The sequence below is a fragment of the Pestalotiopsis fici genome (assembly GCF_000516985.1).
Source record: "Pestalotiopsis fici W106-1 unplaced genomic scaffold PFICI_Scf_10, whole genome shotgun sequence".
Classification (NCBI taxonomy): domain Eukaryota; kingdom Fungi; phylum Ascomycota; class Sordariomycetes; order Amphisphaeriales; family Sporocadaceae; genus Pestalotiopsis; species Pestalotiopsis fici.
In genome coordinates, this window is record NW_006917100.1 from 1,200,175 (window position 1) to 1,223,916 (window position 23,742).

At 50.0% G+C, this 23,742-nt stretch overlaps 9 protein-coding genes across 9 annotated transcripts; 5 read left to right on the top strand and 4 right to left on the bottom strand.

Moving 5' to 3' along the window:
* Window positions 1-325: 325 nt before the first annotated feature.
* On the bottom strand, window positions 326-1,498 carry PFICI_12599 (uncharacterized protein; the record flags this gene model as incomplete). The annotated part of the gene is made up of 1 exon (XM_007841180.1): window positions 326-1,498. One exon carries the CDS (start codon window positions 1,496-1,498, stop codon window positions 326-328), a length of 1,173 nt encoding a protein of 390 aa, XP_007839371.1.
* A 2,419-nt stretch (window positions 1,499-3,917) lies between these two features.
* On the top strand, window positions 3,918-4,763 carry PFICI_12600 (uncharacterized protein; the record flags this gene model as incomplete). The annotated part of the gene is made up of 1 exon (XM_007841181.1): window positions 3,918-4,763. One exon carries the CDS (start codon window positions 3,918-3,920, stop codon window positions 4,761-4,763), a length of 846 nt encoding a protein of 281 aa, XP_007839372.1.
* A 2,943-nt stretch (window positions 4,764-7,706) lies between these two features.
* PFICI_12601 (uncharacterized protein) lies at window positions 7,707-8,884 on the top strand (the record flags this gene model as incomplete). Its single annotated transcript, XM_007841182.1, has 3 exons — window positions 7,707-7,932; window positions 8,022-8,184; window positions 8,383-8,884. 3 exons carry the CDS (start codon window positions 7,707-7,709, stop codon window positions 8,882-8,884), a joined length of 891 nt encoding a protein of 296 aa, XP_007839373.1.
* Window positions 8,885-11,026: 2,142 nt separating this feature from the next.
* Window positions 11,027-12,075, top strand: PFICI_12602 (proteasome subunit alpha type-7; the record flags this gene model as incomplete). Its single annotated transcript, XM_007841183.1, has 5 exons — window positions 11,027-11,057; window positions 11,114-11,120; window positions 11,177-11,229; window positions 11,292-11,679; window positions 11,754-12,075. The coding sequence occupies 5 exons, from the start codon at window positions 11,027-11,029 to the stop codon at window positions 12,073-12,075; spliced, it is 801 nt and encodes a 266-aa protein (XP_007839374.1).
* A 293-nt stretch (window positions 12,076-12,368) lies between these two features.
* On the bottom strand, window positions 12,369-12,853 carry PFICI_12603 (hypothetical protein C3B9.05; the record flags this gene model as incomplete). Its single annotated transcript, XM_007841184.1, has 2 exons — window positions 12,369-12,732; window positions 12,849-12,853. 2 exons carry the CDS (start codon window positions 12,851-12,853, stop codon window positions 12,369-12,371), a joined length of 369 nt encoding a protein of 122 aa, XP_007839375.1.
* A 2,019-nt stretch (window positions 12,854-14,872) lies between these two features.
* On the top strand, window positions 14,873-15,478 carry PFICI_12604 (uncharacterized protein; the record flags this gene model as incomplete). Its single annotated transcript, XM_007841185.1, has 1 exon — window positions 14,873-15,478. The coding sequence occupies one exon, from the start codon at window positions 14,873-14,875 to the stop codon at window positions 15,476-15,478; it is 606 nt and encodes a 201-aa protein (XP_007839376.1).
* A 590-nt stretch (window positions 15,479-16,068) lies between these two features.
* On the bottom strand, window positions 16,069-18,523 carry PFICI_12605 (uncharacterized protein; the record flags this gene model as incomplete). Its single annotated transcript, XM_007841186.1, has 5 exons — window positions 16,069-17,358; window positions 17,493-17,636; window positions 17,720-18,072; window positions 18,118-18,358; window positions 18,464-18,523. 5 exons carry the CDS (start codon window positions 18,521-18,523, stop codon window positions 16,069-16,071), a joined length of 2,088 nt encoding a protein of 695 aa, XP_007839377.1.
* Window positions 18,524-20,740: 2,217 nt separating this feature from the next.
* Window positions 20,741-22,653, bottom strand: PFICI_12606 (uncharacterized protein; the record flags this gene model as incomplete). The annotated part of the gene is made up of 2 exons (XM_007841187.1): window positions 20,741-21,326; window positions 21,389-22,653. 2 exons carry the CDS (start codon window positions 22,651-22,653, stop codon window positions 20,741-20,743), a joined length of 1,851 nt encoding a protein of 616 aa, XP_007839378.1.
* A 372-nt stretch (window positions 22,654-23,025) lies between these two features.
* On the top strand, window positions 23,026-23,196 carry PFICI_12607 (uncharacterized protein; the record flags this gene model as incomplete). Its single annotated transcript, XM_007841188.1, has 1 exon — window positions 23,026-23,196. One exon carries the CDS (start codon window positions 23,026-23,028, stop codon window positions 23,194-23,196), a length of 171 nt encoding a protein of 56 aa, XP_007839379.1.
* Between the last annotated feature and the right edge of the window lie 546 nt (window positions 23,197-23,742).

The window sequence follows — 23,742 nt, forward strand, 5'->3', positions numbered from 1 at the left end:
GCCGATGAGAGAGGAGAAGAGCAGAGCCGAAGAAGGCTTTAATCAGCAATGTGCTGAGAGCACATATTGGGAGATAGGAGTTAGTGCAGTTGTTCAAAGTGAACAAAAAGAAGGAGATAGAAAGAAGCGTAGCTGATAGTTTTGAATCATTCACTCAAAAAGTTTCATACATACTTTTTCCATATGATTAGCCATTTTGTGTAACGCGATGACTCTTTTGAATTTCCCATGTAGACTAATTGCTTGCTTGCTTATACATTCCAAATACAATTTTTTAAACATCATCAGTCGCTAATTTTTACCCAAAAACCTTTGTATGTACCAATTAGAATATCCAGTACACAACTACCAAAGTAAGAGCAGATACCCAATATTTCGCACTCCCGAATATCACGACAATAGGGCCGTTTGAAAGCAGTACTGGTGTGCCCAGGGTATCAGTATCGTCAATGCTGCACACCTTGTGGCACGTGTCACCATCGTCGTCATCATCCCGCGGGGACAACCAGCTCCTACTCGACAGCCGGTGCTTGGCGCCGCCGCTATTATCAGAGGCCTCGGTATCGTCGGTGGCATTATAGACGAGCTCGATCCACTGGATCTGGAGGTAGGCCTCGTCGCCGACGGACATGTTGCCGCTCCAGTGGGCGCCGTCGGACCACATGTTGAAGATGACGGAGCTGGGGTCGCGCGGGGTCTGGAAGCCAATCTGGCTGACATTGACGCCGTCGACGTACCACATGGTGCTCGAGGGGCTCCAGTCCATGCGGTGCACCGCCCAGTCGTCCCATCCCACGGGCACGGTGGCGTTGCGCGTCGCCCGGTCCACGGGGTCGCCCTGGCGGTTGTAGGCCGGCTGGTTCGTGTACTGGATCACGTCGGGAGGGTCCATGGTGCGGATTTCCAGGTCGGCCTCCTGGATGGCGTTGGGGTCGTCGGATCCCCGGTACGTGAACATGGCCGCAATGGCGCCGGGGGGCCCGACGGTGCGGGCGTACATGCGCGCCGAGGCATAGTGGTAGGCCTGGGCAATGGACTCGAACTCGGCGGCCGTCTGAAACTCGTCCAGGCGGACGGTCCGCAGCGTCAGGTACGTCTCAGAGCCGGCGTCAGGGTCCGTATTGGCGTCAATGTAGACATTGGCGGGCGAGTTGACCATGAAGACGTTGGCGTCGCCGTCGTCGAGGTTGGCGCTATTGTTCCACTGCTGAATGCTCCAGGCATCGGTCCACTCGTCCGAGTTGAAGTAGTCGCTGGCGACGTCGGCGTTGCTGGCCGCGTCCGGGTCCGAGGCGTACGACGAGGGCACGTTGACCAAGTCCGACCGGGACCGGAAGTCGAAAAATTTGTGCGTCTTGAAAAAGGTCCCAGTGCTTCCATTGGTGAGGTAACAGTCGCAGTTACTGTCGACGGTCATCTTATACTTGATGGCGGCGACATTTTGCACAAGCATGAGCAATGTGCCCAATAATAAGACCCCCACTCGTGTAGTGCCCATTCTGGTCGTGTTGATATAGTCGTTGGTGCTTCTCAAACGATGTGCTCCGCCGTGGAACCCAAGGAAAGACGCCTGTATCACCCAGTTCACTGGCCTCGTAACTCCAAGCTCTCAGCAATACCAGGTAGCCAGCCTTTAGGAAATGAGCAAGATGATCAAGCGAGGGGAAACTGTTTTGTGTAGGCGCACTTGTCAAAGGCCCCGACTTGACGTCCTCGAAATCATGACGAATGCATGGGAAGTTACATGCGGGTCTTGCTGGAGTCCAGTATAGGGATATATAGAAGATGAGAATAGGGCAGAGACAGAAAATCCCCACGTTTGTGTTAAAGCAAGACACTGCCCACCAATGTAACCCCACGCCATTGATTGGAACGAGAAGAGGGAAACAAATAGAGAAGAACCAAGATGCAGGGTCTTATACATTGGTCACATCCCGAAAGAAGACCAAAAGTGGACGGACGCAAGAGGCAAGGCGAACGGAAACAAGGGGAAACACACGCTCTGGGCGCCCTCATGAATCCGCACAGACGGGGGGGTGCTTGGTGAAAAGAAGACTAAGAAGATCCGAGGACCTACCAACATACTTACCGAGAACGGCCCATGCGACAGACCGAGAAAGAAAAAAAGAACTTGGGGAATTCAAAACGCCTAGACAAGAATAGACTCTTCTTAGTCTAGCTGGGGCTCCTCGTTTCGATCAATTGATCTAATCTGGCCGTTCCCATTGTGAAAAAGCAGAAGGGAAGGGAACATTAGCTGTATTGGGCAATGCAGGCTAATATTGGATAATATCAAAAGCCGCGTCTGCCTCGTGGATAAATCCGTATAGTGCAACATTGGTGACGTTGGACGAGAAGTAAAGATATAGAGAGAAAGACAGAAGCGGATGAAGTCGTAACAGGCAACGCGAGGCAGAACCGTGGGTGTGCTGGTGCTGAGAAGCAAAGCCAAGCTCCCTCCCGGGTTGACGGGACGCGCCGCGAATAGATTCAGCTGGGCTGTATTCTCCAAGTATAGCACGCAGCAGCATAAGCGACTTTGAGAAATGACATCGATCGCATGTGAGTGAGGCCTCACCGATGACACCAATGTAACATATTGCTAAAGCCCATCCCGAATTATTGCAGCTCAGAGTGCCAAGATGAATCTCGGGCTGTACTCTATAGGGAGCAATCGATATTACCCTTTGCCTCGTACATGACCTCTCCAGATGAGCGGATAGAAAGAAAGATGAAGGAAAACACGCGACGAGAATGCGGGTTGGCGGGGCCACGGAACATCGGCAGCGGCTCTGAAAGAGGCCATGGTTTCACAAGAAGCGCCATATTGGCTTATACATAAACTGAGAAGAAAATGCACGCAACCGGTTGGAGCTTTTCGAGCAAAGGTACATGTAAAGACAAGAACAGAGCCTGTGCTAGCTTGCCTTGGGTAGGTACGGGGAGGAACACGGGCGCCCGCATAGACATTGCATCTTGCCATGTCTCTTTGTAGACAAATATCGAAAGAGCTCGTGCATGCAGAAAAGGCACAAACTCAATAAGACCAGGGGGCAGGAAGGACTAGCTTGGGGAGGCTTGAGGACTGGTGAGGTATGAGTTGTTCCACCCACTCTAATGACAAACATAGCTGTAGCTTGCATGTAAAGCATTGCCTCACAGTCAATGCTCAGAGGAAAGTTGTGATTGGATAAAGACTGATCAATCCAGATGGGTGCGCGAGGGCCATAGGACCAACTAGCCGGTAGTGCATTCAGGAACACGAGACGGGTCAGACACCAGATGTGATTTGTGACTGAAAGCAAGGGGGCAGATGAGCTGGAGTAGAACAAGCGCCGAATTCCTGGGCTTTAGCCAAGACTTGACGTTGAAAAAGTAACATTTTTTTATTGCTTTTTTGCACCGAAATACAGAAGAACAGTGAGGTGCCTTGACCGTAGGTCCCCTTGTACAAGATCCCATGTGCATTCCTAATAAGTCAAGGTCTGGTTGAATCCATCCAACCTCAGTTCAGGCAAATTATAGTTCCGCTCCGGAGATCTTCCCATGGATTCTAGGTAGGTACCTAGGTACTGCAGCTGCCCAGCGACGGATACACCCGGGCAATGGCGCCAAAGTGGATCCATTGCTGCGATAACGATAAGCGACGCTCATCAAGGTTCTACCAACTAGCCAGCCTACCTAGGTAAGCTTTGTAGGCGCAAATGTCGCCAAGCTGTGAGAGATGCTATGACTTCACCTGCCACTACCAATCTTTGCGACGCTTTGGCGCCAACGCAAGCACTTTTGAATTAACACCCCCAAGCATCTTGGACCCCCTTTACCCAGCCAGTCATTGTCTGCTCTGGCGCCAACTTTGCAGATCATTACAAGTTTCATGCCTTCTTCATATTCAGGAAGCGACGGGCTTGTTCGCAATGGCTTCTTCGAAATCGTCATCTAAATCTCCTACGCGCGAGGCTGGCCCTTCCTCAGATCCACCCCACGAACCAGCCATCACTGCCGAGCATGCAGAGGAACCTCAGGACAACGACGCAGCCGTTACAACAACCGCCATTGCTGCACAATCACCAGATGATGAGAACGATGATGGCGCATCCCTAGAATCAGGCGAAGCGTCACCTGTTTCAACCCCAGCAAAGCCTACCAAGAACGCAGACGAAGAAGCACCACCGCTACCCAACGAGCCCCCGCCAGCGCAAGAGGATGATGGCTGGGAGTTCCACTGGGATGAAGCCAATCAGGCATACTATTTTCACAATCGTGTAACGGGACAAAGCACATGGGAAAACCCGCGGATATCAAAGGAGGCGGGACCGGCTGGGGGAGAGGCTAGCGCAGCCGGTGCAGAAAGTGTGGCAGAGCCACCCAAGAACGAGAAACCCCCGGCTGGAGGTTACAACCCGGCGATTCATGGCGATTACGATCCAAATGCCTGGTATGCGCAAAGCAACGACGAGCCAGCTGAGCAGTCCCAATCAGTCGATCCGGCTGCCGCCTATGCCGCCATCGGCTCATTCAACCGATTCACAGGTCGGTGGCAAGGCGGCGACCAGGACCCCGACCAGCACAATGACGAGAACAAATCCCGGCGGCAGATGAATGCTTTCTTTGACGTTGATGCGGCTGCCAATGCCCACGATGGCCGGAGCCTCAAGGCTGAACGTTCGGGCAAGAAGCCAAGCAAGAACGAGCTCAAGCAATTCAAGGAGAAGAGGAGGGCCAAGAAGGAAGAGAAGCGTCGGGCGTGGTTGCGGGATTGAGTATAAAAGAAAGAAAAACTGCCGGAGTTCATTGGCGTTGAAAGGGACGGGGACACATGTATTCCAGATCTTGGCATGCTGCTGTAGACATTAGATTTTTCTTGGTTTTTCTGTTGGATCGTGCTTGGCAGCTTTTGTGCCCACGGCGAGAGCTGTATACCCATGAACTGGGACAATATTCTCGAAAGAGACACTTGGACGATGGAATCACCACGTCCAAGGCCACGGCTGTGGCTCAATAGTATAACACAGACACACACTGCTGGTTCTTGAACCAAAGTTACCTGCCAGTCTCAAGAAGGCTCATCCAGTGAACGCCTGGCATCAGAAGCTGCATGTGTAGGAAGGGCTCGTTTGTTCATCCGAATTCTCCATCAATCATTGGTCAGCCTTCTGACCAGGCAACGCAAACGGACCAGACGCCTTATCAATGCTAATATTTCCTTGTTCTCTCACCAGCACATAGATCAGCCGCCAGTCAGTAGGCCGCTCTCAGGGGGACGCCTCTGTTTGTGGTCATCTGGCTGAGTGGTCTATGTGTTTACTCGTAAAATCCGTGCGGCAGGGTTTTCGGCTTCGACGCCAGGGGACGCCCTGGGGTCGAAGAGCTTTTTGTGAATTTTTATTTTTATTTTATCTTTCCAACCTTGTTGCATTATTCTATTACATTTCTTTTTTTGATTCCCGTCAGTCTTGTTATCCTTTTAGTTGTCAGTCATTTACTCACTTGAACATCTATCTCATGATACTCACACACCAGCAAAGATCCAGCCAGATGTCAACCATTGCCTGTTATTTGTGAAACAAGGACTTGGGTTTGCTAGGTTCACGTTTCATTCTAACATTTTGCGACGGTGAAGTCCATTTTAGTATAGACCTCAATATTCGACAAGTGTAATAATAATTCTTGGACATAATAAAATATCTTTGTCATCTTGGGGTTATAAAATGCTCTTTTTCTCGTTTCATGGAGCAATATCTTTTTGGTATTTGAAATTATTCGAGAAATGTTTCCATGGTAGGGCTGAGGTGCGGGAATCATCCTATATGCATGGAAGTCTTGCGCTCGGCCACTTACAACCCGTGAACAGACCCGGCCATTGGTGAATCCCATACGCACGTGGTTCCTCGGGTACTTGCAGGAAGCAATAGATTCCCGATACCATGGCACAGGGACCAGATACATTCAATCCTGTTTCCAAGGCGTTCTATCTTTGACCAATTCAATAAATGCGGTTTGGAGCGTTTCTCCCTCTCCCCCATCTCCATGTGCCAAAAGAGGGTAGCAATTCAAGTTTTCTATTATTAAATGAGTTTTTGTTCCAATGCACCAAACGATGGCGTGACTGAAGAGGCAGAATCAAATATGGCATTCTCCTGGTGGGCAACGAAAATTATCAGTTATGACACGTCGATGAAACAAATAGTTTCTAGCTCGAACCGACGGTGGAAAACCCAGTCCGTGGTAAAAACAATTGCATCCACTTGGACCTTTAAGCTTATTTGCAACCTTATCTTTTGGTAATACCTATCTAGGTCTTTCCAGCTCGACCTAAACGTTATGCAGTATAATGCGCATCGAGAGAAGATGAATTCAGAACCAGCATTTGGCACAACTAATTGCACGTGTATCTGATTTCGTAATATCAACCTAAGTCGCCATTGAACTGTGTCGTGTCCCTGACCTTCTTTGCAAGATACATGTGACAGCTCTATCCGCCGATGTAACAGAACTCTGTGAACAAACGCATCTTTAAGAAATACGCACTATCGTCTTGTTCAGCGCCCCAGCCTGCCTCCAGGACTTGACAATCTACGTGGCAATCATCACAATCCTTTCCGTGTTACTGTGCCGCAATTTGTGGTGGACTACAGCCCCGTCATAGTGGACTAGCACAGATGGTGATCATTCCCGATGCTGGCAATTGGCAGTTTGACGGGCCTCAAATGGCACGACCCCCCTGATTCGTCTGTTGTGCATGTCGCCTTGATCACTTTGTTGCTCGCAGTGAGTGATATGTATCAGTCGAATTTCGTTGCGAAATGACAGAATGAAAGAATGCAGGGGACAACTCCAATATTTAGTCGAGGAGATTTTTGAATAAAAATGTCCAACACGAGTATGGATTCCTGGCGCTTAATCAAGCCGGCGAATAAAGTTGAAAAGCTTTACGCATCTCGCAGTAGACCTACAAATCGCAGCATGAACTCCCTAAAGGAGTTCTTCAGTGGACATGATTCACGCATGTGGAAAGATCTCCGACACATCCCAATGGCCATTTGGTGCCAACAGATCATATAAACCCTGGTTCGCAACCCCCGGATCAATCAGATCATGCAATCCCAAGGAGCAGCACCACGCTAAAATTTTGTATAGAATGGGCAACCTAGACGAAACTTGGTAGTCATGCACTTGAATCGCCAATTCTCTGTCCATTGCTGTCAGTTCTTTCCCAAACGATATCAGACAAGACGCGAGTTGCTAGAGATCAATAAAGATGCGTAGGTTATTCATGTCTCCACAACTGCCGACGGTCACAAGTGATAGGTTATACCGCTTATTCTATCCAAAGACTAGGGATATGGAATGAAGCGCTTAGTGGCCAGGGGTCAGGATTTCGTCTGACTGCATAAGTAGGTCAAGATTCTTGCTTGGTAAAGAAACGTCTATTCCGTGTCAGATCGTCAAGACAAAGGATGCAACGTGACCAGGGTATTGATAGGTCAAATGTGAAATTAGAAAATCGATGGGGTAGCATCAGACTTGGCGTTCCTCTGGAGGAAGGCTGCCCCTTGTCCGCCCGCCACGGCTTGGAGCCTTACCTACAAAATGAATGAGGTTGAATGTGCTCTCAGAGGACATGATCTTTTCCGCTTCCAAACCATGCCATACTGATATAATCATCTTGCTTACAAAAGCTTGTTGGTGCGACGTTTTATGAAATGTCTAGTTCTAGTTCTGTGAGCAGCTGCTACTATCCCAACGGCTTACTGGCGAAAGACGACACGCCATGCGATCCAGATGCCACCACAGGTAGCCCTTGTTGCGGTGCAGGAATCGGCGGCGTGTGTCTTTCCAATGGCCTCTGTCAAGGAGGCAACGGAAATGTCGTTCGGGGTTCCTGTACTGATTCAGACTGGGGCGATGGCTGTCCGCATTACTGTTTGGGTAAGTCCTTTCACCACTATACTGCTGCCCACGATAGTACTAGTCTGATGAACCTGAATGCTGACCATGGTGGGGGAATTAATGTGTAGGTGCATCAACGGGAGGCACAGATTTGATATCATGCTCAAACGTCACCGGCACGGATACATCATACTGCTGCGACCACACGTCGTTTTGCTGCGACACGGGCGTCAGCCGCTTCACGGTACTGCCGTCGAACCCGACCACGTCGGCGACCTGGAACCCTTCTTCGTAAGTATTGCAAGTCGGCGGTGTTATTGAATTTTACACGTCTTTCTAGAAGATTGTATCTTTGAGAATTTGTTGCCCAGTCCCATGTTTTTGTTTGGGGGGATATCTACCTACCTGTGAGCCGTAGCTCGACCATTTGGTGAAAATTGATATACCATCAAAAGAGGATCTAGGAGCTAACATATCTCGACTCACTAGGTCCATATACGTTGTAGTAGCATCAAAGTCGTCGTCGACTACAAGCACGACATCGACGGGGTCAACGACGACAACGACAACGGGAACCTCACAGGGGGAAACGACGCCGAGTAGTAGCGGCAGCAATAGCAGCAGTACTGCGGAAACCAGCGGCACCGGAGCAGCCGTCGCCAGCGGCTCGACCGGACTAAGTTCGGGCGCCGCGGCAGGCATAGGCGTGGGCGGCGGTGTCGCCGTGATCATCATTGCCTGCATAGCATTCTTCCTCATCAGGTCGCACCGGAAAAGAAAACGGCAGCCCCAGGGTTTAGCAATGCGGGATCAAGTCGACCAACAAAACGAACCGCCGCTCATGACTGAGCATTATCATCCCAAGCCCGTGGAAGCACCCGATCACGCTCCCGTGGAGGCGCCCGACAATGTGGCCCTGTACCTGCACGAACTGCACTCCGACCGGATGCCACCCCAAGAATTACCGGACAATAGCAGAATGTACCACTAGCAAAAATGACAACGATATAATGAGTCTACCGAAAAGAATTAATTACTATCAGTCAACCTGCTTATATTCACGTGGAGCGGCAGGCATGAACATTTGGATTGATACCCTTATATTTAGTACGAGAATACGACACAAGAGACATATATTGATGGGGCCCTTACACACGAGACTGTGGCATTTGTAAAACGCTTGAATTTATAAGACTTTGTATATATATACATCCGCGGGCATTTGACTTCTTCTTTCGTACCATGCGAGAATCCTGGAATGCAAACCAAGTACTTGTTAGACGATACAGTTTGTTGGCTCAGTAACTGTGCAAGTGTGATGCTGAACACTGATCTCACACATCTTTCAATCAATGGGTATGCAAATGGATTGATTCTCATCGTTTTCTTGATATCTTGGCTTATCCACTGGATATGCGTTTCTTGCAAAGCAAATAACAATTGAGGCCTGACCCGTGTCGAAGCCATCTCGACGGCTTTTGACCCGTATGATTAAGCCCAGCTTACTCAGTATACAATGGGGATTTCTCATACATTTTCGAATATGTCATGCCTCTGACCTCTTGCAGAAGCTGTCAGAAGTTGTGACTTTGACTTGCCAAGAACAGACAATGTCGATTCAGAGGAATGAGCCAATTATCTCGCAGCAGCTAGACAGCCAAATAACAGGTACCTAGGTTGCAATCGATCGGCATCCTATCAATTGCCACGATTGTTAAAGCGTCATATCACTGGTTCTGTAAGGCCGACTGAAAAACGAATAATCGTATGAACTCATCAGCACCAACCAATGCCCACCTAACGTGTACAACACAAAGTCCAACAGGAGACGCGGTAACTAAAATGATTTATGGCAGCTGTATCTTCAATATCAGCAAATGCTAAATAACCTATCCCGTCCCTTACATCGAGAAGTTCAAAAAAAAAATAAAGAAAAAAGGTCAGTCGGGGATTCGAACCCCGGTTACCGGAAAACTCAAATGATCTAGATAAAATTCAAGATCAGAATCCGATGTGATAACCAACTACACTAACCGACCGAGTTGATGAAAAGTAATGCGTCAAAGTATCAATATCATTATTGGAGGAAGAAAAAAAAAGGCGACGACCGAAATAATGCCGCGCAAGTTCCTGTTTGTCTGGTAAGAGAAGTGAGATGTTAGGTAGGTGACGAGGTTTACTAAATGGCAGTACTATTCGACGGTTCACAATATTATTTTATGTGATGGTACTGTTAGTGATATGGCGCGTCGGGAAATGGACAACTTGAGAAGTTGTGGTTGATGATGATGATGATGATGAGCAGGGACGAAAGATGAAGACTCCAACGGTAGACCAAGGATGACTTGGGATTGTTGTCACAGAGCACTTGACAGGCTGCCATCTCATTATCTCTTCTTCCGCTTATCACTTCTTCTGTTGTGTCTTGAATTTAAAGATAGTCCTATTGAGTGCAAAGGGTCAGGAGACTTCGGCATAACAAGTGGAAGCAATTATTTATCAAAGGTGGAAATACGTGGGCAGATCCAAACCCAAATTAGATGAATCAATATACACAAGAAGTGTTGCAGAGGTTATACCGAAGGAAATCTACGCATCATATCATGATATTTACCCAATGAGGCAAATAAGTCCCATCTGCGCATTCGTGATGCACATGGTCCAGACAGGGAGGAAATGGAGGTACTATGGACAGAGACAAGATTGCATACTATAACGGAAAGTCTTGGCAAACTGTGGCGCTGCTGCGGAAGTTGTGGCTCAGGTATTATAAACACAAGACATGAAAGAAAGGTGGGTGCGGCGGGGGAGCGCTTTGGCCAGCCCAGTGTTTTTAGCGCTTGAACAAGCTTGGAGAGCTCAGGTCCTCCAGCCAGCCAACGCTTCGTACTTGCCCAGTGTTTGGCGCGCTGACGGAACAGGAGCTTCGTAACTTCTGGCAGCCTTGCGTCTACCTAGCACCTTGGGTAGTTGCACCCATTCAATCAACCTCATCTCCAAACCAAACCTACAGAGCCGATCAAACCCAACACGATACCCCCAATTTCACGACATTGATCATTTGTCTGGTCTTCTCTCTTCTTTTTTGTCTTGTGCTTTGGTCTTTGAAATCAAATAACCGCATTCAGTCACCATGGCGTCTGGCTACGACAGAGCTCTCTCAGGTAAGCTTCCATCGTCATTGACTGCCACGCGGGCTCAGCTAACCAAGTACCTACAGTCTTCAGGTTCGCACCATCCCAGCTCGTACTTTGACCCGCGCTTGTTCTCTGACCTAGTACAGTCCCGATGGACACGTCTTCCAAGTCGAATATGCCGGTGAAGCCGTCAAGCGAGGTCCGTACACTATCGGAACCATGTACCCAGAGCATCCGCCCATTCTAACACAAAACATGCAGGTACCTGCGCAGTAGGCGTCAAGGGTTCCGACATTGTCGTCTTGGGCTGCGAGAAGCGATCGGCCATGAAGCTGCAAGACACCAGAATTACACCATCCAAGATCTGCCTCGTCGACACGCATGTCTGCTTAGCCTTTGCCGGCCTCAACGCCGACGCCCGCATCCTGGTCGACAAGGCCCGGCTAGAGGCCCAATCCCACAGACTGACCGTCGAGGACCCCGTATCGATCGAGTACATTACCAAATACGTTGCCGGCGTGCAGCAGCGGTACACTCAGAGTGGTGGTGTCCGGCCGTTTGGTATCAGCACCATGATTGTGGGCTTCGACAAGGGCACAAAGACCCCACGTTTGTACCAGACAGAGCCCAGCGGTATCTACAGTGCATGGTAAGATTTACATTCGCTTGAAATGGAGGAATCTAGAATGACAGACCCATGGGTGCTGATGTACTGGAAAACAGGAAGGCAAACGCCATCGGCCGCTCTAGCAAGACGGTACGCGAATTCTTGGAGCGCAACTACAAGGAGGACATGGACCGAGAGGCTACTATCCGACTCGCCATCAAGTCGTTACTCGAGGTTGTGCAGACTGGCGCCAAGAATATCGAGATCGCCATCATGGCACCAGGCAAGCTTATTGAGATGCTGCCCGAGGGAGACATTGAGAGCTACGTCAAGAACATTGAGGAAGAGAAGCAAGAAGAGGCTGCCAAGAAGAAGACAGGCCGGACGCCAGGTACTGGCAGCGCTGCCATTCTGACCAGAGGCAGTGATGACAAATAAATGCTGGGAAACAGCAGGATGGGTTGATGGTACAGAAGGGAAAGAGAATCCTTCTACGTATGTGATGACTTGAGCCATAGAGTGACGAATTTCAGTCACGGAACTGTACAATAATCCATTGCACCACTGGCATTGCCTACCTAGGTCTCTTTTTGTGTCATGTTCTTGGTCTCATTCATCAGTGATGTCTATAATGGTATCATATTTTCGCAGCCGCACGCACACCTGCCCTCTCGTTCCTCCATGTGCATGTAAATCTCCCGTCAGTGTCGCTTCCTCGCAGAGGACCTTGATTAACCAAGTCTGTCGGCATCCTTGTCGATATCAAAGATTGTCCTGAGCTCATCTTCCTTGACCCGGTCGTCCTTCAGCATGCGGTTGTCCACCCGGGCGTCCTCTCCCTCGACGCGCAGGGCCGGCTTGGGCACGACGGCCTCGAGGACAAAATGGTTATCGCAGTGAGGGCAGTACTCGTCGGCCTCTTCAAAGGACTCGACCTCCTTGCGAAAGCACTTGCGACACTTTTTGCAGGCAAACGTCATTTCGAGCGTGGGCTTGAGCGTGTGCGACTCGCTCTCGTGGTGGCACTCTGCGCAGTCGAACCACTTGCGGCAGCACGGGCTGCGGATCGATACTTGGGCGTTGAGAACGTGTTTACTGTTTTTGGGAGAGATTGATGTGATTAGATGTTTGGTTTCTTTGCCAGCTTGTGAAAAAGGGGGACCCGTTTCTTCCAAAGTGCCGCGAGCAGATGGGCGGTGATGGGAGCTTACCACATGATGGTGTATGTTTTGCGCAGAGGCTCTGCTCTGCTCTGCGACTTTATCTTCTTGTTTGGGGGATGTCGAGTTACTGGATCTTGAAAGGAGAAACCCTTTATATGATTATGAGAACAAGAGTTTGCTCCAGCGAATCGGCTGCTGTCCTGGCTCGTTGGGTTTTTGGATGTCTCGATGGGCTTTTTAGAAATTTGGGAAACATTGACACGGGGAGAGCGCGGGGCGATTTCGCTGTTGCTTGCTAATAGCGGGATCCCTGCGGAATGCCAATGCCTGGGCTGGTGCCGATGCCAAACCCCCTGAAGGCGCTAAAAAGACACGGAGCGGAGCGGCGTACTTGGGAGGAGTGCTCTGGGTTCTGCGGGCGGAAGCCTTGTGAAGCTGCTCAATTTTGTCTTGTCGCTATTCATGAGGGCGCAAATGGTTCAAAGTTGAAGAGTTAGCCAAGGTTACAGACAAGAGGAAGCAGAGGACTTTGGTGTTTGGGTATGGTATAGAGAATCCTAATAGCTCACTGTATCCTTTCACGTTTAATAGTCATTGGCTTGCTATCATCTCCACCATGTTGGAAATAGACTAAAGATCAGGTATATCTAGGTAAGCATCAGGTCACTTATCGCGATCATTTCCAATCGGCCATATACATGACGAGGACGATCAAAGATGCCGAAAATATCTTTACTTACTTGAATGTTCAAGTAAATCCATAAGCAGTAAAGTTGATACCTGGGCAATCGGAATTCTAGAAACTCCAATTTAGGAACATGATAAAAATGTACTGAGGATCAACCTGTGACTACCAGAAACTTGATTCTTTTTTGTGCCCGCTTCAAGCGGAGTGATTACAAGAGAATACAAGTGAAATCAATGCAATTCTGGTAAGGAGAATAATATAAAATCTATCCATATTCTCGTGCATGTGCATGTCTTGGTATGTAACTAACCTAGACTGGTAGTAAGGTAGTCTTTAGCATTCTTATAGTCATCTTGGAAAGGGCCCCATTTTTTTCAACTATAAGAGGCATGCGATTAACCTCATTTAACGAGAAATCTGCGATAAAAATGCACAACTCAATAATCCGAAATTATGAAAGCTTCAAACCGGATTGACACTTCATCCAGAAAATTGAGAAAGAGAGAGAAGATGAATTACAATTGAAAGGACCCCCTTGTCTGTGCTTCACGCAGGGGGTGTATCGAGGAGTGTCCTGGGGGTTCGGAGACTCGATCCTGATTGGGGCACCTCTCCCTCAGTGGTCCAACCTATATGACACTTGTGATGGTGTGGGGGGTTGGTCGGGATTGGTCAAAGAACACTCGAGCCCGACGACGTTGGACTTGCCCATTGCAACGAACTCCCTCTTCCCCCTCCCCCAAGCGGGATCTGAGGCTTCCGGTATATACTGGATTTGCAAGGTTTGAAGCTTGAAAGGCTTACGTAGACCCTCAACGAAAACACACCTCCTCTGTTCTCAGCAACTCAATAACCCTGACGAGAGCATCACCTCGTGCGCAAGTCCCCCATTTGGGGAAGCTCAATGATGACGATACCTAGACAGTCAGCATCTACCTGCTTACCATTCTATTGAAGTCAAGGGGAGGGGGGGATTTGCGGCACCAGTATCGTGATGGTGCCCCTACCACTTATGAAGCAGACATACCCTCCCTTGTGATGGGGGCACAGCCTCCTGCTAACATAGTACTTTGAAACACGGCCGCGATATTCTTGGAAAGTGCGTTGGAATCATGAGCCTATATTATTCTGCCGTGGAAAATGGACCAATGACAAGTGTGCAATTGATCAAGGGCTCGGAGGCTCGTGTAAATGGTGTGATCTCTGATTTCTGTAGGTAGGTAGTTTCGAAACCTCGTGGTGTATATATCTCTATATGACCGCCCAGTTAAACCCTGGGCTCTGTCCCTCCTCCAATACTACGTCGAGTATTGGTAACTGCTGATTGTTGCCATATTGAGACTATAACCAGGTCCCATAATATCTCTAATTCGGTTGTCTTATAATGAAGATCTCAATTCTTCATCTCCTCGCCCTCGGCGTGGCCGTACACGCAATTGCGTCCAATGACGACGGAACCGACGCCGTGGTTGCCTCAAGTCACAAGGATGACGATGACGACGACAGCAGCAATGACAATGGCCACGATGGATCTGGCGATGATGACTGCGATGACGGCGACGGCGACGACCATCACCATCACCACCACCACCACGACTCATCCGCGTCGGAAACGACCCTATTCTCGACGGGAACCAGCGTCGTGACCTCGGATGATTCCACGTCCACCGTCACCATAACCTCGCCCACGAGCACCATCACCATAATCATAAGCACAACGGCCGCCAGCAGCACGGACGGAACATTGACAACATCTTCCACGTCCACCATCACCACGACGACTACCGTCTCATCCGGTGCAGCATCGACTAGCTCGGCCGAGGCCGAGAGCGGCACTACTACTACTACCAAGACGTCATCGTCGACGACAAAGTCTACCAGTACCGGCACTTCGACCACGAGCATCGTGACGGCGGCTGCCGCGACGAATGTGGGATCTGCTCGCGGCGGACTAATGGCTGCCGCTTTGGCTGGTGTGTTTATGCTCTGAGCGTTGCGCTCATCGTGGCTTTGGATCCATCATGTTGAGAAGCCCTGGGAAGCAGGAATGGTTTCAATGGTGGTATGAGTTGAATGATGGAACAGGGACTGGAAGCCTTAATTTTGGAGCCGTGTTGGTCTATGCAAACTCTTGTTACTGGGGTCTCGGATTTGATGCTGTGTGATATTGATATACCCCCTTTTTGTACCAAGAACTCTTAATTGTCTCTTACATGTTTACAAGTTGGCATAATTTTTTAATTTTTTTTTTCCCTTGCAATGTTCCATTGTTGTTAATTTATGTTCAGTCCAACAACGCGAGGATGTATCTCTGAGACAAAATATCGACTGGTATGTTGCCATGCCACAGTAGACCGCTAATACCAAGGTATAACAAGGGAGACTTTGATTAAAAGTGGTGTGATGATAAAAATCTACTTATCAAAGCATGCGAGACGCCAAATGATTTGCTAATTACAAGCGTGGAAGTCTTTTTTTCCATTCAAAAACCCATTGATAATGACGAGGTATCTCGCGATCTGAGCCTTCTATTCGAGTTATCGTTGAGACCATCCCGTGGTCATCGTATACCAGCTTCCGTCATGCCCCAAACTTACTCAATTCAATCCAAGATCGTGCTTCTACCCTGATGCCACCAGACCCAGCTCCAGAACTCGAGTCTCCTTCCCCTCTCGGTTGTCCTCTACTAACATCTCCGTGATCTGTTCCCAATATCCTCGCCTCAATCTGACGGCCTCTCTGCTCCCATCGCTCCCTAAAGCCGGCACACCATAACCTCTCCAGGGCGCCATCACCAGCAGCGGCAGCACCAATGCCATCGTAGAACCTCTCGACAATGTACAGTGGCGCGGCCACGAGGTCGGGTTGGCCCAGGGGGCCCACGCCGCCGTCCTCGTAGGGCCTGCCAATGGCCCAATCGAGGCTGCGGCACACGTTGGCAGCCAGCTTGCGAATCTCGCGCTGTCCGTACTTGTTGCGGTTGAAGAGCGGTGTTGCTGAAGCTGCCAGTTCGTCGCCGCTGGTGCGGCCCGAGGGACTGCTCTGGGCGCTAATGGATGACACTGGGTAGGGACTAGTTGGTGGCTGCTGCTGCTGTTGCTGCTGTTGCTGTTGTTGTGCATAGTAAGGCAGGTGATATGCTGGAGTTTGCTGTCGAGTCGGGGTGTTCAGATCTTCCTCGTGTATGGTGCCATAGTCGAGCGTTGCTGCAGCAGTGGGCGATGATCCATAGACATGTCCGGGTGCATGAGGTTGTAGATACACGGTCGTGGGTGCTATGGGCCCCTGAGACAGTACACACACCCTCGTGTCATCCAGCGGAAATGGACCGGTTGGTGATTGATGGCTTGCAACACTGCTGTTGGTTGCAGTACCAGCAGCGATATTCTCCGAATGCGTGAGGTTCACAAGCCGTGCCATCATTCCGTACAGAACAATCAACCCCGTCCAGTAATATATGTGGGCAAGGCCACCTTCTGAGCTTGGAAACTCATATGTAACCTCAAAAGGGGCCTGTCCTTGCTCCCACTGGCCTGTTCCATGATTCACACCGTTGCCAACCCCCCATGGCCAATATAGAAGAGGGCAGTTAATATTCTTCGATGCCGCTAGTTCCATCTCAGCATACCAGGCCTCGAACTGGCTCTCAACGTTTGCGCAGACTGAGGCAATATCCTTTGCTTTGAGGTCGCGGAATACGCCTGGATGCAATGACAAGACTCGATCAGTTCGCGACAGTAGCGCCGGAAGCTGGGAAATAATGTCGAGGAGGGTATCGAGGGCCGTCTTGGGCGAACGTTCCCAGGGTACCGTTTTCCATTCCGGATCTGCCATGGGAGTCGGATTGTGGTTGAGTAGAGCAGCAAAGATCTTATAACGAGGCGTTAGTGATGTTCTCCTTTGTAGCACTCAAAAAGGAGGTCTTGAAGGAGCGAGGACGCAGAGAAGTGAGCCTGAAGCGACATTCCCTGTGTATACTGGAGAGACAGCGGGGCCAGACTTACTGCGTTTGGGCGGTATATCCGAGTAAAGAAGTGGTGTGCTGGAAACTCCTTGAATGCCTCGGGGCCTAGTCGATGGATCGGACTCCCAAGAATGGCCGGGTCTTTCCACGGTGGCTTATTGCTATGTGATGCCGAGGCGCTTTGCTGTAAGATGAGCAGTCAACACCAGCTACACGGACTTGGACATGTTGTAGGAAGAATATGGGGAAATGGTTCGTATGTCTCACCTCGTAAAGGAACAAACATATACCCAAGGCTTCAGGGCCCGGCTCTACCCAGCTTTGACCCTGACTTGCTCGCAAATTCCCTCGTGGGAGGGAGACGAAGCATTGCGCTTCCAGCTGAAAATCATCCTCCGTGAAGGGAGGCACGACATCGGCCCTCGCCGATATGGGAAGGCTCAACTTGACCTCCCAGTCACCTAATCGCTCATGGCCCCTCCTGACACTCTGGAGTTTGGTATGGATGGCTGCAAATCGTAGTCGGTGCAGACCAGCTACGGACGCAACGTCAATAGTGTCGACCCAGCTCGTCTTGATCGGGTTGACTTCTGTAAACTCGAGCTGGGCATCCTTTTGCTCTCCTTCCGAGGCCGCACGTTTTCGGATTTTTGTAGGCTCTGGACTTGAGCTTGATGCTGCTGCTGATGCTGCTGCTGATGCTGCTGCTGTCTCGATTGCCTTCTTCCTAGCCCCTGAAGAAGAGGAAGAGGAAGACGTAGTAGTCTGGAGATTTCGCGGTGGATGCGAGGCACAACGTCCTTTGTCTTTCAAAGTACCCACGATGAAGACGGTTTCCGTCTGATAACCCTCACACTGCCGCCCGTGGCCGGTGCACTTTTTGCAAAACGGTCGAGTGTTGTCGCACTACAGAAATCGTCAGGACGGGTCGAACCACGAGCCGCCGTTGTCACCGAGGGATCCTCGGCGACGGGCGTGTCTTCACGATGGATCTGGGATGATAGTACCTACCGCAACTCGTCTTTTCCGGCACGTATTACATCCCTTGAACTTTCCTTTAACCCCAACCATTTCCTCTCTTCTCAGCTTGATGGTTTTGTTTCTTATAAGTGAATCCAAGTAAGTACTTGTATGAGGCTGCCGTCTCCCAGCACGATCTTGTCGAAATACGGTTTCCCAACTAAGAACTTCTTCTCGAGTGATGTTGGCCTAAGTGTAAAAACGATTCTCGTTGCCCTCATTGGCGCCGTGATCAAGTCTCTCTTCAATATCGTCTTCGAAACATACACTAAACGGCCAAGGATGACTTGGTTGGCTGAAGGATTTTTGACAAATATGCGGAGCTGAAAAGGGTTAAAAAAGGAAGATGGATAGGGGCAATAGCGGCAGCATGGCAAAGTATGACTGCAATCCTGTGGCGTGGGGGCGATGGGAACAATAAAGTAAGAAGCACATTGATGAGATGAGGGGGGGGGTTTCTCTCTTCTCAACGGCCCGGGGATGTCATCCACTCAATCGTGCCTGAAGCCCTACGGCATGGCGATGACTCCCTCGTGGTGCAATGCCTCAGCGGCGTCCAAGAGATAGGGCCAGCTGATTGGTGATGAACGATGGACTTGGCTCGAGTATGAAATATTATTGGACAAGGACAGACTCCGACAGGATGGATCACTTCGGTAACTCATGCCATAGGGGAGCGGGTTTCGTGTGTATCGTATTCAAGGTGGGACTGCTGCCAAAATTCTGCCTTTACTATGTACTGCGTATCTTGGCTCATGTTAATTTTTTTTTTAAATCCCTCCCCACCCAGCATACCTGGTTTACCAAACCACATGGGACGTAACCCTAGGATGACGAATGCTGATTCGTTCTTGACACAAAGTCCATGACGAGGGATCGAATAGGCTATTGGAAGTAATGGTGCCCACTTTCGTGTATCCGACTTGGCAGTCTATATGCAGCCCTACGAGGATGCATACCATCGAATTGTCACAGCCACCCATAATTATGAACCGTGCCTCCGGCTGGCGTGAATGAGTAAGGCAGAATTGTCCAAAGCAAGGTCCGAACAATACATAGTAGACGTGCCGTGCAGGAACGACTACTGACTGACACGCACGGATATGGGGTGTCTGTCATCTTCTTCGTGTGTCCCCCTGGAGAGGCGCTGGTCATGAGAGTCGAGGGGGTGAGTGATTACCCCGGAGCAGAGGTGAAGGGGCACGGACAAGTCGATCATTAATCATCCTATGACAAGACCTCGTCACAGATGTTCTTCCAGGCCCGAAAGCTGAGGAGTATTGTTGATCTGTCTTCTGCCACATTTCTCCCTGTGCCTCAAAAAAGCTCTGCTTGCCTGCCTGCCTGCTTGCTCCGCCATGGATGTACTGTAGATCGATTTACGGGAGGGTCCGGTGTGGCCGGTCATCTCGTTCGGGCATGCCCTCATGTCGGTCAGCCAGTCAAAAGACGGAAAGCCTTAAGCCGATGTGGCCATCTGCCAGGGCTGCCGATCATCCTGGACGTCTAAAGAACAGCGCATGACGCGAGAGAAGCAGACGGAAGAATAGAAAAAGAAGTCAGAGCATGGTACTTGCTTACTCCTAAGGCCTGTCAGTCCGCATTGCGTCCGCTCGCTTGCCAATGCGCGATCAAGGCCTGACTGACGAGTATGATGGAGTATCGAGGTGCGGTTAACGGGGACGTTCCCCGTGGCCGTAGGGCTGTTAGTGGGTGGCGGTATGCGCAAAAGGGTGGAGCCTCTAGGTTCATACAGAGTAGTATCGCAGCCGTATGCTGACGTCTGATTCGACGCTCCAAGAAATGAGACTCTATCGTATTGGAGCGAATAAGACGCGCCCTTTCGGTCCTATGCGGCACGGAATCGATGATGGCCTCGGCAGTAAGATTTGTGTCACCAACGAGACAAAAGACCCATCGTACATACGAAAACCTGGCCTGGTGGCATCAGCACTTGAACTTCTTGAGGCGCAATGCTCTAGCTATTTCATAACGACGACTAGATCAATTCAATCAAGAGAAACAATGGGGAAGAAAAGGAATTAATTATATCTTCTATCTTCTTTATTCAATTGCTTTATCTATGAGGACCGTTTCGTGTACTGCATCACCATCCCTTGCTGCTGGACATGCCCCTCTACACACCAGTCTAGTTGGAAAAGAAAAAGTAAACCGTCTACTCATTTACCACAATCAAGCACAGTATCCTGCCTATGAGAGCAACGATACCGGCTGTTTCCCCCGACATATCCCCACAAACATGGCTTTCTAGATATACTTGGCCCGCTTGGCGATATACAGCGCCAGCAGCGAAAACGTCACCATAGTGGCCACAATGCCCCCAAATGCATTCAGATTCTCGCTGCTGTCTGACTGCCAAGGAACCTGGACATTCATGCCGAAGAGACCGGTGATCACGTTCAGGGGGACAATAACAGAAGCCAGGAAGGTAATCTTGGCAAGGCCTTCGTTCGTCTTGGTGCCTTGAGTAATACTGTCAATAGTCAACTGGGCGAGGTAGTTGCTGTGCGCCCGTGACAGAATCTTCTCGAAGTGCGTCAGGTTGGTCATCATTGTGACCACATGGTCTTGAATGTCACCCAGGTACATGCCGATATCCATTCTGGGCGTGACTCTATAATTTTCGTTGCATCGCTTAGCAAAACCCTTGAGGACATCAGCCTTGCCACCCAGGATGCGCATGAGACCAAGTGTGTTCTTTCGAACGGCTCCTATCTTGCGTAGAAAAGTGTGCATGTCTTCGGCTCTGGCGATGAAAACCGAGTCTTCAATTGACTCCGTCTGAAGTTCGATCCGGTGGATCGCAGGAGCAAATGAATCAACGATATTGTCGCTAAATGGATACTTGTCAGATAACTTGCTTCCGACGAGCAGATTCATATCAGCAGAACTTACATCAAAGCATAGCAGATCCAGTCACTACTCAGTGAAAGGTAATCCTTCAACATGGTGATTCTTCCACGGACATTCTTTGCGTGCTCGTTGGGCTGGAAGCTAAAGCTCAGTGTACCTTCGCGGAAGACGATGGTGTAGATGTTGTACGGCTCGTAGTCAGGGCCGTCCTCCTCCTGGATGACGGTGAAGGAGCGAAAGCAGGCAAAGTAGTACGATGGGAAGAGTTCAATCTTCTCCCGGGTTTCCTGCACCGTGATATCTTCAATCGTCAGAGGGTGAATTCCAAAGGCCTTGCAAATAGCCCGGACCTCGTCCTCTGTGGGATTGTTGATGTTCAACCACCAGACTCCGTCTTGCTCATCTTCGGGGAACGAAAACAGGCCCCGCACGGATTCACCAGGAAGAACCAGGCCGCCAAAGGACGCAGCATGAATAGTCGACTCCCAAGTTGATGAAAAGAAGCTGAAACGATTAGGGTCGTAATGTTCACGAGCCGGAGCCTGAGAGGCCCCCGATGACATCAGAACCTCGCCCTTCTCATCGGCAAGTGACTCCGGGACCGGAGGATTAACAAAGTCGCCATCGACAGTGATCATTGGTGAGGCGCTAGGAATAGCCGGGTCGGGCTGTAAGTTGGGGAAGACTCGAACAGCTCCATCGGTGTCGCCGCGCTCAATCTCGTCAGACTCAATGAAGTTCTCGAGATATTCAAAATCGATATACAGCTCATCCCGTCGATGTTCATCCTGCATGGGGAAACAGACGTCGTCCTCGGCCGATTTGTTCGAGGTCAAACTGACTCTGTCATTCTCGACAGTCAAGGGGCCAGACCTATGGGTGCGGTCACTACGGCGACTGGCAGTCGACAAGGTTCTTTGCAACTTATCGCCATCTCCCTTGTCCCGTGTGTCCGATGACATGGAATAAAGGCGCTCGCGGCGGCGCGCCTCGGCGAATGCCTTGACAGAGTTGGGAGGAGACACTGATCGGTTTGTTTCCACAGTGGGACGACGGATGCGAGGAATGGTCGGGGACAAATCACCGCCATCCTCGTCAATGTCAACAATAGCTTCCTCAAAGTCGCGGACACGAATATCCGAAGGCGACACTGGCAGGTCGTTCCTAGATCCATAGAGGGTGTCGACAGTGCCTCGCCGAGGCCTCTCTAGTCGTTGGACCGATGAAACCTGGTGACGGTGATCGTCCAACTCGGGGACCGGAGTGTTGTAGCCTCCTCGGACGGAAACTTCTTCGTGGTCAGACATTGTGGCGAAATAACGTCAAAATTCCAAAATTTCCAAGGCAATTATTTATCTGGTGAAACCCAAAATACCCAAAAAGCGAGGCGCAAGAAGCAACTCGATGTTGAAGCAGGAAGATACTCGTAATGGAGTAGGAAGCTGCCGGAAAAGCCTTCCGCGATTCGTTCAAGGGAAGGCGTTCATGCTGGAGATCCAGTCACCTAGGAGTGCATTCGTTTCGCTGCAGCAGGCGTGGGCAGCACGCCAACTGCTGAATGAACTTGCTTGTAATTGCAAGCCAGACGTTTTGCTTTGAACTCTGCAATGCCACAAGACTGGCAAAGAGGTTCTTGGTTTTGCGTTTAGGTGGTGGTTTGGTATGTTAGTGTGGTCAAAATGGCTGGTGTCGAGGGCCAGTTATGGGGGCTTTGTATCGAGGCCGCTGTAGACCCAGCAGAGTGGGCCGAGGAGCGGGCGGGAAAAGGAAAACTTGATGCTATCGAGGCCCGCCAACTTGATTACTGTGTCGGATCTAGCGGTGTTGGCCGCGTGAGAGGTGTCAACTAGCTATGGAAAATAGCGCAATGCAAAGGAGGCCTCTGAGCAGTCTGACGGTTCCCGATAAGAGGTGATATTTCGGCAGGGGTTGACCGTCTCGTGGTATTGGAGTTTAGTGAACTTGCAGGCGGCTTGTGACCAAGTACAGAAGTTGAGCGCTTCGAGACTCGTTGCTTGTGGTGGAAAATGAGTAGAAGGCGTGGTTGAAAGGTTGGGCAGGATGCGAATGACGTTGGTCCCGGCGAAGGATGATTGCACTTGGTGTCGTCAGGGTCAAAACTGTCGTGGTTGTTTATGCCGGAGGGTGGTCGTCGATATACTTGTCAAGCGCAAATGTTATTGCACGGTAGTAGTTTGACGCGAAGAAAACATGGAGTTGTTGTGCCAGAAATGAGGAAAAAAACAATATTGGTTTTTTCTTTCTTTTGGCACTGGTATGGGCAGAAGTCTGGCGGGTTTTTGTGGTGTTTTGAGGAAACGGATTTGTTTTTGGTTCGAACCAAAGGGAAAAGAAAGATTTTAGTCTAGAAGTCCGGCCCTGGCCAGAAGGGTGGA